The sequence below is a fragment of the Musa acuminata genome, chromosome BXJ3-5 (genome assembly GCF_036884655.1).
Source record: "Musa acuminata AAA Group cultivar baxijiao chromosome BXJ3-5, Cavendish_Baxijiao_AAA, whole genome shotgun sequence".
Classification (NCBI taxonomy): Eukaryota; Viridiplantae; Streptophyta; class Magnoliopsida; order Zingiberales; family Musaceae; genus Musa; species Musa acuminata.
The window spans coordinates 27,012,650-27,027,598 of NC_088353.1; the positions used below are offsets into that span (position 1 = coordinate 27,012,650).

Below are 14,949 nucleotides of genomic sequence, written 5' to 3' on the forward strand. Positions count from 1 at the left end.
GACCGCCAAAATCATCTCAAGCGTTCATCACTGGCGTCCAATTCCTATGCGGGAGACAATGGCGATTTCGTTAATTTCCTGCAGTTCAGGAATTAATTATTAGACTGGATCCGACGGTCTGGATTCAATGGTTTAGAGGGGGGAGTTGATACCGCTTGCGATTCGTTACCTACTTCGATACCCGTGTTGTTATTGGAAGACATGTGGGTCCCAGTTCTAGGTTTGGATTTTCTCGTCAATTGTTTCATCCCTCCCGTCTGGGTATATATATTGACCTGGACTTACGGTTCTACCCCCGCAATCGGAGGAACGATGCGGCCTTGCCTGTGAAGAGGACCACCCCTCGCAAGGAGGCCATCTTCTCTCTCTCTCTAAACGTGCTCTCTTCGCGCTCCGCGGAGGCCCTCTCGAAGCTCCCCCAGGTGGTCAAGCTCGTCGATGGGTGGCCGGCGACCGACAGCGGAGGAGGAGGGGAGGGCCGCGCGTGGTAGGAAGAGGGGTGGTGGACTGCGGACCATGCAGGCGGGGCGGGGCTCTTGCCGCGGCAGCTAGACCCGTTCTTATCCCCGGAGCCGCGCGGTGTCGACATTTGCTGTCTCTCGGAGCCCTTCCGTTGTCTCTCTCCTTCTCTCCCTTCCTTTTCGGCTTCCAGTTGCTTTCTTCCTCCGAATTTGGCGGCAAAGTCGGGTCTTTTTTGGTCGATCGACCGTGGTGGTGGGGCTTGTCGCCATGGGGCTGCCGCTGAGAGAGGCGCTGAGGCAACTGTGCCTCGAGTTCGGGTGGTCGTACGCGGTTTTCTGGAGCGCGACCGGCTTTGGGAGTGGGATGTAAGTTTCCTCTCTCGAATTTTATGTCTTTCTGTTTCGCCGGGTAAAGTTTAGCAGAGGTAGGGTATACTAAACTCGCATTTGATGAGCTTGGTAACATGATAAGTAAGGAAAAAGGTGTCTACGTCCGGTTCGTCTTGAGCTGATGGAAGCTTATATCTGAGCTTCTCATGTTGTTACGTACGAAGAAATATGCTTGTTTGGTTATCTTTGGAAAAACCGAGACGCTTTTTATGGTTTATTCTGTGTCTCTTTCATTTGCTTTCCATTTTTGAGTGGCAAGGCAAACAAAAATATCCCTGTGGTTTCTAAACATTTGTGATGGATAGCAAGCAGAAAAATTTGTTATTGACACTAGGTCTTGCATGGATTGTGCGGCTGTAGCTTTGAGCTCTTGTATGATGCTTGTGACGTTGTTTCACTGTGATCTTAAAAACGAGTGAAAAATTTTGGAGTTTTGGTCGACTATTTGTTTAAACCTTTGGATTACATGTTTTGACATTTGTTTTGAGGACTCTATTGTGAAATTTGGCAGGCATTTGACCTGGGAGGATGGGTATTGTGACCGGAAGCTGGGCGTGTCAAAGTTGCAGGTTTCAGATTTGCTGCTCAAGGAACATGCTGTTGTTGAAAGTACCGAGGACAACTGCTTCTCGGAGCGAGGCTGTCAAGCAGATGACAGAATAGTTGATCTGGTTGACAAGATTATGGCATCACAGGTCCATATTGTCGGAGATGGGTGTGTGGACTAATCTGGTCATTCTTGGTTTTGGCATTTCTGTGAAATGTTTTCTTCTTATTCGTCTTCTTTATGCTTGCCGTTGGCTTCTCTTTCCTTGTTTAGCTTACTTAATGGACTTCTTATTTCAGGTTAACTGGACAGGCAGCTTCAGTGGGAAAACATCTGTGGATCCATAACCATACCCTTGATGGATTTGGTTCCACATCTAAGGTATAGCTTTTGATGTTCTTATTGTCTAGTTAAAAATTAAACATATGATGCTATAACCTAAAATGCTCTCTGAGGTGGGCACTTTATGTGTGACAACATTGTTGTTATTTGTGTACCTAGGTCATCTTGTCAATGGCTTAACGTATGAAACTTGGAAATTTTGGTAGGTATAGCTCAGGGGATTGTTTCTCTTTATAACATTACTAAGGAAAATATATACTAAGACTGACAAATAAATGCACATTGGAATACTCTTGGTGTAAATGATTTTCTTTTGACTATCTTCGGTTGTTTTCGGGAATTAATTGCTTCTGTAACTCATAAAATAACTGAATTAGAGAAGAAGATGAGGCCTAGACTTGTGTTATTTCATCAGTTATTTGAAGAAGTGAGCCTAAATTTTCAAAAACATCTAGAAATTCTAGATGTAATTAAGTGTAAAGCACCTTAGGCTGGAATTGGGCTATGCAAAGGCTTATTGACCCAAAACGGAAACTTTTGGGTTTTGTAAAGGCCCTTTGTCACTACCTCTGGTCAGAGTATAATTGACTCATTAATTTCGTTGAGACTAAACGACAAGCCCAAATTACTTAAGACCCTTATAAGTCAATCGGATGTGTAAGTAAATCAGGTATTACATTCTCTCTCACTTAAGATGTCTTGTCCAACATAGCTCAAAATCAGACCCTAACATGATGCATGTGCGACATGCTTTAGTGGTAGCTCCAAACCATGATGTATCCTTTTGCTCCGTTCCGTGGACGTCCTCTAGCTCCCTATACAGATAGTCCTTTTATACTCAAGCCTCTCACCATGCCTCATGTCGTCTCGGTTCTGATACCAATTGTCACAACTTGTCCTGATGAGATAATTATGCTACTAACATCGTTGGGGGTAAATCACTAGTCCAAAATGCTTAATCCTAAATTAAGGATAGTACACTCATCATACTTTTATAAATCAAACCAAGAATTTGCCCATTTCCATTGCAGGACTGAACTGAGATGTTATACTCTTCTTTCAGGCAGATTGGCTCTCTATTATCATTATGATGATGGCGGTGGTTCTGCAAAGTCTGTACTGCATCTTAGGATAATTTTTAATCAATTTCTTCCTCTTGACTAATGTTCAAAGCTACATCTTCTCTTGATTTTGAATATGGTGTCATGTGATTGGGCCAACATTTCATGCTGTTTGAGTTTTAAGCAATCTTGGTGTCCCTTATTTCCAGGGAGATTAGCTTTAATAAGTAGATTTATCACTAGTCTGTGGTTAGGAATTATCTTACTGTGTTCGTTGGTGATAGTTTATTATATCAGTTTGACATGAGTTTCTTTGATTAGATCTATGTGTATCACACTTAATAATGTTATGGTATAGAACGTTCATAATTGGAGATGTACTGTGCAAGCCGATTTCATTGTGGATGAGTGAGTAGCGAGTGTGCCCGTCAATTTTTGTGTTGGGTTTTTTCCATTCTTTTGCTTGTGGAATCCTATATTAAACATCTATTCTAAAATGTTACTGTGGCCAAGTACTTCAAAAGCATATTCTACTTCCTGATTTGGAGTAAAAGCCCTGATTACCATCTTGCCATCCCTAATGAATGTTTATTGTGTACTTGTAGGGCTTTGCTGACATAAATTGCCAGATTGTAGCAGGCATTCAGGTCATGCAGTATTCTCTTAACATTTCTTGTTATTCTCACTTCTTCTTCTTCTCTTGTTTGTGTTTATTGATATATCATTCTATTTTCTTTCTTTTTCTTAACCAAATTTTTGATAAATTTCTTGCATTGCAGACAATTGTAGTTATTCCTGTGCTTCCAGTTGGAGTCATACAACTAGGTTCCACCCAGATGGTATGTCGACTTCCACTATATTGAAAACTACAAGTAGATCCTGATTTTAGCTTTGTTGAAGTGGCCTCATCTTGTGTTTCCAATTTCACTATATGTTTTAATGTTTCAGACAGCAATGAACACAACTCGGAGTGTGGAAAAATAACATGGATGGGTGCACTTACTTGCAAATTGGGAATCATAAACTTGCATATTGTCACTATATATTTGGGGAGTAGTTGAAACTATGCTGCAAGATCATTTTTGATGAAAATTCTTCACAAACACACATCATTATGAAGAATTAACAAGCAAAGCTTAGAATTTTTTTTACATTTATGGGCATGATGATGATGTACTGCTGGAAAGCCTGATCCTATCTATGATCAAAGAAATTTACTGCAAGACATGCTGAAGGAATGAAGCTTATTTATATTTTTTATTATCCTCTTTTCTGATCTGTGTATCCATATCTTGCAGGTTTTGGAAAACATTGATTTCATTAATCATGTGAAAAATTTAGTTTTGAAGCTAAATTGTGGATTGGGAGCTCATCCATCTGATAACACCCAGAAAACACTGAGGCAAAAAAGTCAAATGTATTCTTCACTTGGCCCGCTTTTTGATTGCCGATCTACAACTGCTTGTACTACTGTGGACAATATACTGCCTATTACTGCTAACGGATTCAGCCATGAGCTCATCAGGTTCCTACCTCCAGAATCTTTTGCTGCATCGTTTTCTGCATTACCATCACAAATGAATAAGAAAATGCAACCCAGTGCTTCTGAAATAATGTCAGGCAAACAAAATGTGAACACTACAACACATACTATAGGTGAACTTTTCATGCATGGTACTCAGGACATATCTCCGAAGCCAGATATAGAGTGTACACAGCAAGTAATGCCAGTTAATACAGGCTCCAAATGTCAAAACGAGCCTTCTGTTTCAAACTTATTTCTATTGTCCAACAGTTTAAAGGTCCTGGAAGAAGAGCTTATGTTCACATCAGCTATTGGAACATTAGAATCTGTGAACAATTTATCTACATCACTGCAAGATACCAAGGGTTTTCCACTAAGTGTTAAGAGTGAATCATCCAACAATGCAGATAAACTTGGCAACTCCAGTTCCATTCAGCATGGAGTCACTGAACATTCAAATTTGTGTGCCAAGTTTTCTGTAAGTGGGGCACCCCAAATTTTAGACCAAAGAAGCTGCTCACTTGGAAAACCTGGCATTTCAGAGGTTTCTAACAAGGACCAGCCTTTCTGCATCAATGAAGTTTCTAATCCTGTATCAGATGCAGGAGCACTAAAAGAAAACAGTGATTTAGTTCAAGCTTCTTGTTTCTTTTCATCCAAACCTGATGTTCGAGTTTCTTGCCCTGAGATGCCAGCTGACATTTTTGAGTATGAATTTTGCTATTCAAATGCTGTTCAGAGAGATCAAAGATGTAAAAGAGTTAATTATAAGGTAAATGGTATTTGTCCAGGCGAGAGCAGGCAATGTGTGCAAGATTTGGATGAATGCAAACTTCTATATACATCAAAAGACGCATCACCATTTCCTGTGGATTTTACTTCAAGCAGTGATCTTTTTGGTTTGTTTGATATTGACAATAAGACGAATTGCTCAAATGGCAGTTTAGATGATGTTTTAGTGCATGAGAATAGTGCAAGTGCTTTTAATGTGGGTACAGAGATACCTGTCTTAGATTCATCAAGCAATCAGATTTTGTATTCTGGGCTATTTTCCATAGATGACAGTGATCAATTATTGGATGCAGTAATCTCAAAGATCAATTCAGGTGCCAAGCATAGCTCAGAAGACAGTACTTCTTGTAAGACTTCATTATCAAATGTTCATAGTTCTCATTATGCTGGAAATCCCAGTCATGGCGAAGGGCTTCTGTCGAAGCACAGGAAAGATGACTTTATTGGTTTTTCACCAGTACTTGCGAAAAAAGAGCCTTCATACTCAGGTTATGGCAAGTCTTCATGCAACCTTGAGAAAGATGGAGACTACTCTCAGAAAATTGGGCTTCATAAATCTTTGATCAGCTCATGGGTTGAGAATTGTCAGAATGTTAAATATGACTGTGTATCAGATTCAAATAGTAAAAAAGTTGCTGAAGTAGGTAAGCTAAGTAGGAAGAGGCCGAGACCTGATGAGAGTCCTAGACCAAGGCCGAAAGATCGACAGATGATACAAGACCGTATCAAGGAACTCCGAGAAATAGTACCAAATGGGGCAAAGGTGACCTTATGACCTGAAGCTTCAAGCATGCATAAGTTTTATGAGTTATGATTGTTGATGCTTAAGGGCAATACTAATGATTTTGTTGCTACTTGTTGACAATGGAACAGTGTAGCATTGATGCCTTGTTGGAAAAAACCATCAAGCACATGCTTTTCTTGCAAAGTGTAACCAAGCATGCTGACAAGCTTAAGGTTGCTGGAGAACCCAAAGTATGTGGATTTATCCTACAATCACTATTTGCTATATGTCTAAGCTTGCTTAAACTTCTTAAGAATCATTGGTTACACCTTTTTAGCAATCTGAAAACTAAATAAGCAACACCGACATTGAAAACCATGTTTGTTATTTGTGGCATAAATTTTTGCATGATGCAATAAAGGTTTATGCTAGTGAAGACTTCCAATGATTGTTAGAGATTTCTTCTAACTGAAAACCCTCATGAAGCTATCTCATGCAAATCATGTTTTGGGATTACTGTAATTTTATTAAATACTTAATTGGACTAGTTAAAGAATTTTATTTTATATGGCCATTTGTCTTTCTTTGTGAACATGTCGTAATCAGCTCCATCCTTGTCTGCATAGCCTTAAGCTGTTACATTCTATTTTGTCATTCCTTCCATCAGATTCTCAGATCAGATGTGTAGGACTTCATTGATTTATAACCCTAAGTGTCATTTTTTACTTGCTGCATATACAGATCAGTGGTGAGGAGGGCGGGTTGCTCTTGAAAGACAACTTCGACGGTGGTGCAACATGGGCATTTGAGGTAGGAACTCAACCAATGATCTGTCCGATCATAGTGGAGGATCTGAACCCACCTCGACAGCTGCTCGTAGAGGTAAATGGTTCCTCTTGTTACTTGCTTTTCATCAATTCTCATCAATGAAGAGAAAGCCTCAAGATGATTTATTTGTAGATGCTTTGCGAGGAGCGGGGTTTCTTTCTGGAGATTGCTGATTTCATCAGAGGATTGGGATTGACAATATTGAAAGGGGTGATGGAAGCACGAAAAAGGAAAGTTTGGGCACGTTTTGCCGTAGAGGTACTAAGATGCCTCTGGCATATAAGTTCCTTGCTATTGATCTGTGCCTTCAGTTTAGTAGCATGCAGACAAACTTTAGTGTCATACTGTACCTGTTGGAAAATTATCATTGAAGGATGATAGTTTTCATTAATTCATAGAAAAACACAGTAGCGGATAAGTAAAGAGGATGAAACTAAAATATTTTATTCATCACAATCAATCACTCTATCTTTCTCTCATGTTACAAGGTCATAGGCAGACCATACCGCAGCCTAATTTGATGGAACTCTTCATTTAATTATGGCTCTTAAGCTAACTCCTTATCTAAATATAATTTTTAATTTAATATTCCATCAGCATTATGCACATGCCTCACACACTTACATAGGTCATATATTCTCCTTTCACTTGTTCCTTATCCTAACATCCCATGTGGTGCATTTATAGCCCATAGTTACATACAAAAATTTATAGCCCATGGTAACTATGTTACATCCATAAATTCAGTCATTGTTTGGGGAAGGAAATCATTGGGGATTGGTTGGCTAGGTTTGCTTTGTCAACTAAAAATTCCTTTTTTTCAAGAGGCTACTGGCATGATCCTCTCCTTCCTCTTTTGAGTGCTGATTCTTTAAGCATCGGTCATACACGATCTTTCTAGCAATGTAATTTCTTTTGTGTTTGAAAAAAAAAGAAAATGTTACGATTGCTAAAACAAAGGTTGCATATATTGTGCACAGGCCAACAGAGATGTGACTAGGATGGAGATATTCGTTTCGCTCATGCAATTGTTACAACCCACGGCTGGAAGCAGCACAGGACCACCAAGTGTCGGCAACATCAACATGCCGCATGCCGTACTCCACCAAACTTCTATTCCTGCACAGGTTCTCTGATCATCTGTTAGCAAGTAATTGGCATGGCGCCGGTGTTGGACCTGGAAAAGCGAAGAGCAGGTTTAACTTCTCCTGCCATGACTAGCATTCCAGAACCTATTTGGAAGACAAATTAGACTATAGACATTTTTGTCTAGTCTGTTCCAGCTTAATCTGGAAGCATGTGAGCTGTGTACTTGGGATGTTTATTGTCAATGCTAATAGCATACCCTTTGCCTTTGGTAAATTCTTTATAAAGAAAGCAGCCTTCTTGGCAACTGTTACCCTTCTTCTAATTTGTTTGGAATGCCAGTAAGATGTGAATGCTATGGCATGACATTGAGATCAAGGTTTTGTATGCTTCTTGTTTTGAATTTGCTGTACTTGTTTGGAAAGCAAAAGAAGTAAAAAAACTTGGGATTTGAATGCATGAAATTGGAGATACCATGTTTTTATTGTCAGTATAATTGTCTCACTGGCTACAGTATTATGTTTCTCCTTTTACCCCAAAAGCAGTGGAAATCCCATATCATTGTGACATACTATTTGCACGCAAACAAATCACCAGCCATACAACATACATATACATAAAATTCTTCCATATCAGTGTTGCATAATATTGTCACACACTGCACAATTCTAAATTTTGTGAAGTGTTTCTTCTTTAGTAATATTTCAATCTTATCTTATACATAAATATTTTGCTAAGAATTATATAATTTATTATTTAACCCTTTTCATTACCTCTCATTGAAGGGTCATCTTAGAAAAACTGATGTAATCAATTTTATACAAGTAATTTCTTTTATTATCTTACAAATATATCTGAAAACATATTAATATAGATCATATCATACGGATGTACATGAGTGGAGGATGCTATAATCCTGGATTAAGAAGGGAACAAGATTTTTGAGGGTTAAAATGAGGAACTAATTATGTTTATGAGGAATCAATGTAGATTTATTTAGCATATGCAAACATAAAGACTTTTTATTCTTTGGTATGTAAACCTTGCAGGATTTACACTCGTTACTACTAGTATTTACGTAGCTCATCAGCCCCATTCTCCTCTCTCTCTCTCTCTCTCTCTCTCTCTCTCTCTCCTGGCGAGAGAGAACCATGGGAGCGTGCGCCACGAAGGCCAGAGCCGACGGGGACGCGTCCCCGCCGCTGGAGCAGCCGGCCGCCCCGCCGGATCACCAGGTGAAAGATGGTGGAGGAGGGCGGGAGGTTCAGCGGGGGCCGGGGCAACCGGAGGAGAACCGGCGGAGATCTCTCAGTGACTTGTTCCAGGTGCGTGTCGCTGCCTTACTCAGATTTAATCGTCAAAATCTCTGTTTCAGCTGCAGAAGGAAACAAGTTGCGATCTTTAGACCTGGTAGTGTGTTCTGAAGATTCTTGATGTTAGCTTTTGATCTCATTTGTTGCATCGAATGAGGGAATCCCCTCCTCATTTGGCTGCTTCTAAAACTCCACTAACATGGTAAAATACGGGTGTCAGGGGCATTGATTATGTTAGGCGAGGTTGTTGATGTTGATAAGAAGAGAGGATAGAGATATCAAATAGAGGAAGAGTACGACGAGCTTCAATCTCTTATATTTCTCTGAAAAAATATTTTTATAATTTCAGAAACTCTCTTACCCTCATGACCCAATATATAGGGTTTATATAGTCCCCAAAGATACATTATATTAATTGTATTCAAGATGAATCATTCTCATTCAAGAAATCTTTTCAAGAGCCAATAACCAATTTGACTTATCCTTTTATAGACTTTTAATCTATTTTTTCTTCTAGATGTAATGATTTTCCCACTTGATGTAATAAACCTCTTTATGACACTTGAACAAGTTTAATTCCAATAGAGGTCACATGCATATCGAATTTAATTATTCAATTCGCTTGCTACATTGGAAGCAACATTGGAAGCAGCTGTGTGGCGGAAAGTGTAATCCAGTAGAAGCTCCATGTTGACTTGATTGTGTAACCGACCTGATGGTTCTCCAATTTTGTCCCATGGATTTGAGAATAGAAAATTGCAATTTTCTAGTAGTTGATGTCATTGTTTCATTGCCTGCGTATAGTGTGGCTTATATTCTTCGTCTTTAGACCTAATGCATCATTCTCACCATTATTGTTTTCTTCTCTCTTTATGTTTTGCCTGCGCTACTTTACTTTACTTTTAACCATAGATTAAGAAGAATCTTTTAGAATCTTCTAAGACAAGTATCTCCTAAGACAATTCTTACGTTTCTGATTTCTGATTGACAATTGGTTGTTGTTTCCTATGTCTGTTCATGTAGGTTATCCAGTAAAATACATGAGCATTATTGACAATGAACGTGCAATCAATTAGAGGCTTTTTCTTTAGCTTTACAAAAGATACTTCACCCTTTCAATTTTCCTCAGGAGGACTGCCAGTTGTCTTTTTTCTTTTTTCAAGTGCCAGCACTTTTACTTTTCTCCTTTATCGATCATAGCACATCGAAAGGTCTCAAACCCTTTTTAAGTGCTTGTGCCAACCTTCATTATAGCATGTAAATTTTATGTCGTGGGCTAATTCTGCTGGAAATCTTATGTGTGGAGCACTCTGATATCATTCCTGTGGAAAACTCTGTTATACCCACCTTAGGTTTCTAATTAAGAAATTTAATGCTGATGATCACTTATTCTCTTAATCCATGTAGCCCTTTAGTTGTTTTAGATTTTTTCTACATTTCAAAGCTTGCTTGACCATAATTCATTGATAGTAGGGCTTAGCTAAAGCCGATAACAGTTTATTATGGATATGCTAGTGTCAAAATCGCGTATAGGAGGCTTAAAGACCTTTTATAAGATTTTTTTTTTTATCGATAGAAACAGGCATTGAATGATTTGTTCATGGCATTAGAAAAGTATCAAGTACGTAGAAATAGGGTATGTGACATACAAATCATCATGGCATAGAACACATTCAAAGATCAACAACTGCTATGATGTCAGTCTTAAGGCTTTCCACATAAATAGGACCTACTCCCAAGTAATGCTTGAGGTAATTCTGTAAGGTTAACGTTGAGTATGAAGTTAAATGAATGCAGTGAATTTTTTAATCTTATCACTCTTCTTGAGTTAATAAATATCAAGAATTTGAAATCCTAGAATTGTTCAATAGACACCAAGGACCATAATGTGTATTTTCGTTGATGTTCTTGCTTATATGTTTTCTCGGTAGGGAACTTTTCAGGTCATCTTCCGGATGGAAGTAAGCCTCAGAACCTGCCACCATAAAAAAATAAAAAAAAAATCACTAAATGTATGTACAAAGTTCACAAAAGCTAATTTGAAGTTGAACTTATACTAATTATATTTGCCGTCTCTGCAGAATGAAGAGCCGAGCAGTTCCTCTGAGACTGCTAAGAACATTCTATCGGAGACTGTGTTACCAAAGGAAGAAGTGATCGAGTGCAAGGCATCGAAAGAGGCAGTGGTGCAAGAAACAGATGAACAACCTACGCAGATTTCTAAAGCCGAAGCCGCTCAAGCTATCACGACTGCTACCCCACGGGAGACTTCTGTTCCTTCTACGGCGGCAGATTCCGTAGCAAGCGTAGCAAATGCAGTAGCATTGGGTTCAGAAACTAAAGCCCAAGTCGAAACTGCTAAGGTGTAGGCAACAGATTCCAGTGTCACAGAAGGTAGTCCAGATGCAGAGGAGAAGACGACAGATGCATGATTGCCTGTTTACTGATTGCCACAATTTACACCGACATGGTTTACAGGTAAACATGGCTGATCTGATGGAATTACTCTTCTGCGTCTGTTGTGTCACATCCTGATTTTTTTTTTTTTTTTTTTCATATATTTTCACACAGGTCAAATAAATAAACATCACTTTATTCATCATCTATAACCATTTATTACAATTCATTTATTCATCAAATTACAAATAGAAAAGTTAACTTCAAAAGTCATCCAAGTGGCTCTACCTAGCGGTAGAGGAATGTTCGCTCTCCACTGGAATCCGATTTAGTACTAGAGGGAGGCTGCTCTGAAAATCAAAAACAAAGAAAATTCAGCAACGCTGAGTAGGAACCCCAAAAGTCAAATCAAGATAAATACATGATCAAAATTCAATCAATCATCCCATTGGCGTATATCAAGTACCCGAAGGAGCACTCCCCCAACAGCGGATGGAGAGGCTTTATCCTACGGGATGAGTTTGTGTTCTCCCAACAGCGGATGGAGGCAAACTCATATCACACTCCCAACAGCGGATGGAGTGGTGTCCCACACCCGCCAAAGTGGGGACACGTTCCTCCCAACAACGGATGGAGGAACCGTCCAGCCGCCACGTCTGACGGCCCGCTAATCCCCGAAGGGAATCGCCCTACCTGCTCTTGGCAGGAATATAATCTCACACTGGTCATATCCATTTCGGGATGAAATAACATATTTAAAACGTCTCTTTCAAAAATCATCAATATCAAATAATATAAATTAACCCTCAATTGACTTGAACTCTAGTTTAATCGATTCAATTGAACTCGATTCACTAGAGCCTAACTGAACTGATCTCTAATCCTTATTTAACTGGTCTGGAACCACCCTAGACTAGTATAATTTAGACTAGATTAAGTTCAATTTAGGTTAAACTAACTTGAATAAGTCAATCAATTCGGAATCACCCTGAATTGATCTAGACTAATCAAGTATAGTTTAATTCAATCAATATTTGGGCTCAAGTTCAACAATAATATTGGGCTAGATTGAGCCAGTCCATCTATTGGTCATGTGCATTATACATGATTGAGCATGCATTACATAAAACTGATCCAGCCTTAGCCCATGGACTAGTCATAGCATATACCCATTAACAACATATATGAAAACATAATAATGCATTAAAAGATAGATGAAGAGAAAAGTTTTAATACAAAGAAATAACATTCTCAATTTGACTAGAAATCATAAGACATTAAAAGAGGGACTAGGAGATAAGTTTTTAACACAAGGAAATAGCTTTCTTAATTCAAATAAAAATCATGTTTTCAACACATAAAATTTCAACATATTCTAGTCATATTTTAAATCATTCAGAATAATATATTTTAAAATTCAGATCAAAGAATATCAAAAAGGGATTTTAGATAACATATTCTAGTCTAACAAGATTTTAATCCAGATAAGATTAAAGATAAACTGTAATACAGAAAATATATCATATAAAACATATACCTTTTTAACATATTTAATTCTACAATAAAAACCTTAATCATGGGTCAGAGAATATTTTGAAAACTTTAACTGATTACTTTAATACAAAAAAATTTGACATTTAAAGAATTGATACACATTTTTCAAACTATAAAACTTTCAACATTTAAAGAATCAAAATAAAAGCTAAAACTTTTAAGAAAGGTAGGGAAAACCTACCTCTTGTCAATAGGGTGTAACTCCTTGTTCTCTTGTCAACAGGGTGTAACTCCTCGTTCCTCCCGTTGTCAGGCTCGACTAGGTAAGGAACGAAAGAGAGAAATCCCTCCCCTTTAAATAGGAGGTGGTGAGCCTCTATTAAGGGAAATAAAATTTAATTTTCGTATTTATTTAATATAAATTATTTCCATTTAATATACTAACAAATATGATATCATCATATTTGGAATACTTAATAGTTATTTCCTTAATTCATATCAACAAACAAGGAAGTAGATTAAGATTTCCTAAATTATGATGGCAAGTAAGGAAAACAAAATTTAAATCTCAATCTCCAATATTTGATTTGATTACATTTCTCCCCTCCTATAGGAAATTTGGTCCCCAAATTTAGCTTACCTTAGTAGAATAGATGAGGATACTGCTCTCGCATATCTTCTTCTCTTTCCCATGTTGCCTCTCGGTCTGAATGGTGTTGCCAACAAATCTTTACCAAAGGTATAATTTTGTTCCTTAGAACATGTTCTTTCCTTTCCAAGATCTGGGTTGGTTGTTCTCTAAAAGTGGCATCATCTTGTAGTTGTAGAGGTTCGTAAGAAATGACATGTGATGGATCCCTGATATATCTTCGAAGCATTGACACGTGGAATACATCATGGATGCTAGCCAAAGCCGGGGGCAATGCCAATCTGTATGCTACAGGCCCAACCTTTTGTAAGATCTCAAATGGGCCAATAAATCTTGGGGCTAACTTTCCCCTTTGACCAAACCTCATAACTCCCTTGGTTGGCGACACCTTTAAGAAGACGTGCTCACCAATTTCGAACTCTAGATCTCTTCGCCTTCGATCTGCATAACTTTTCTGACGACTTTGAGCTGTTAATAATCTTTGGCGTATAATTCGAATATTATCAGCATCTTTTTGAATTAATTGAGGCCCCAAAAGCTTTCGTTCTCCCACCTCATCCCAATATACAGGTGATCTGCACTTTCTTCCATAAAGAGCTTCAAATGGAGCCATCTGTATGCTAGAGTGGTAACTATTATTATAAGAAAACTCAATTAGATGCAAGTGCATATCCCAACTCCCACCAAAGTCTAAAGTACATGCTCTTAAGAGATCTTCAAGAGTTTGTATTGTCCTTTCAGATTGGCCATCAGTTTGGGGGTGAAAAGCTGTACTAAATTTTAACTGTGTGCCCAAAGATTTTTGTAGACTTCCCCAAAATTTAGAGGTGAATCTTGGATCTCTATCTGAGATAATGCTAACTGGCACCCCATGATATCGAATGATTTCCTTAATATATAAGCTTGCTAGTTTATCCAATGAATACTTCTTGTTAATAGGAAGGAAGTGAGCAGATTTAGTAAGTCTGTCTACTATTACCCAAATTCCATCATATCCTTTCACAGTCTTGGGTAATCCTGTCACAAAATCCATAGTGACTTGCTCCCACTTCCATTCAGGAATCGAAATCCTTTGCAACTTTCCCGCAGGTACTCGATGTTCTATCTTCACCTGTTGACATATCAGACATTTAGAAACAAACTCTGCTATATCTCTCTTCATACCACGCCACCAATAGTTTTGGCGTAAATCTCGATACATCTTAGTAGTCCCGGGATGGATATTAAATTTTGATCTATGTGCCTCCTCTAATAATTGCATCTTTACTGGATGGCTTTCGGGAACACAAAGTCGATTGTGGAATGTAATAGAACCATCTTCGGCTTGGAGGAATTCAGAT

General features: G+C 38.4%; 2 protein-coding genes across 2 annotated transcripts; both read left to right on the forward strand.

Moving 5' to 3' along the window:
- Positions 1 to 297: 297 nt before the first annotated feature.
- LOC135584012 (transcription factor LHW-like) lies at positions 298 to 8,134 on the forward strand. The gene is made up of 10 exons (XM_009402898.3): positions 298 to 827; positions 1,363 to 1,566; positions 1,698 to 1,779; positions 3,407 to 3,448; positions 3,581 to 3,640; positions 4,100 to 5,881; positions 5,992 to 6,093; positions 6,584 to 6,724; positions 6,803 to 6,928; positions 7,651 to 8,134. The coding sequence occupies exons 1-10, from the start codon at positions 730 to 732 to the stop codon at positions 7,804 to 7,806; spliced, it is 2,793 nt and encodes a 930-aa protein (XP_009401173.2). The 5' UTR covers positions 298 to 729; the 3' UTR covers positions 7,807 to 8,134.
- Positions 8,135 to 8,861: 727 nt separating this feature from the next.
- Positions 8,862 to 11,574, forward strand: LOC135637982 (uncharacterized). The gene is made up of 2 exons (XM_065150890.1): positions 8,862 to 9,081; positions 11,151 to 11,574. Exons 1-2 carry the CDS (start codon positions 8,908 to 8,910, stop codon positions 11,436 to 11,438), a joined length of 462 nt encoding a protein of 153 aa, XP_065006962.1. The 5' UTR covers positions 8,862 to 8,907; the 3' UTR covers positions 11,439 to 11,574.
- Positions 11,575 to 14,949: the final 3,375 nt, after the last annotated feature.

What these genes read in the sequence shown, in the direction of transcription:
- LOC135584012 (XM_009402898.3), top strand. Translation starts at nt 730, where the DNA reads ATGGGGCTGCCGCTGAGAGAGGCGCTGAGGCAACTGTGCCTCGAGTTC. An exon ending in AACTAGGTTCCACCCAGATG is followed by an intron (nt 3,641 to 4,099) that starts GTATGTCGACTT and finishes CATATCTTGCAG; the next exon opens with GTTTTGGAAAACATTGATTT. An exon ending in TAGTACCAAATGGGGCAAAG is followed by an intron (nt 5,882 to 5,991) that starts GTGACCTTATGA and finishes ACAATGGAACAG; the next exon opens with TGTAGCATTGATGCCTTGTT.
- LOC135637982 (XM_065150890.1), top strand. Translation starts at nt 8,908, where the DNA reads ATGGGAGCGTGCGCCACGAAGGCCAGAGCCGACGGGGACGCGTCCCCG. An exon ending in CTCTCAGTGACTTGTTCCAG is followed by an intron (nt 9,082 to 11,150) that starts GTGCGTGTCGCT and finishes CCGTCTCTGCAG; the next exon opens with AATGAAGAGCCGAGCAGTTC.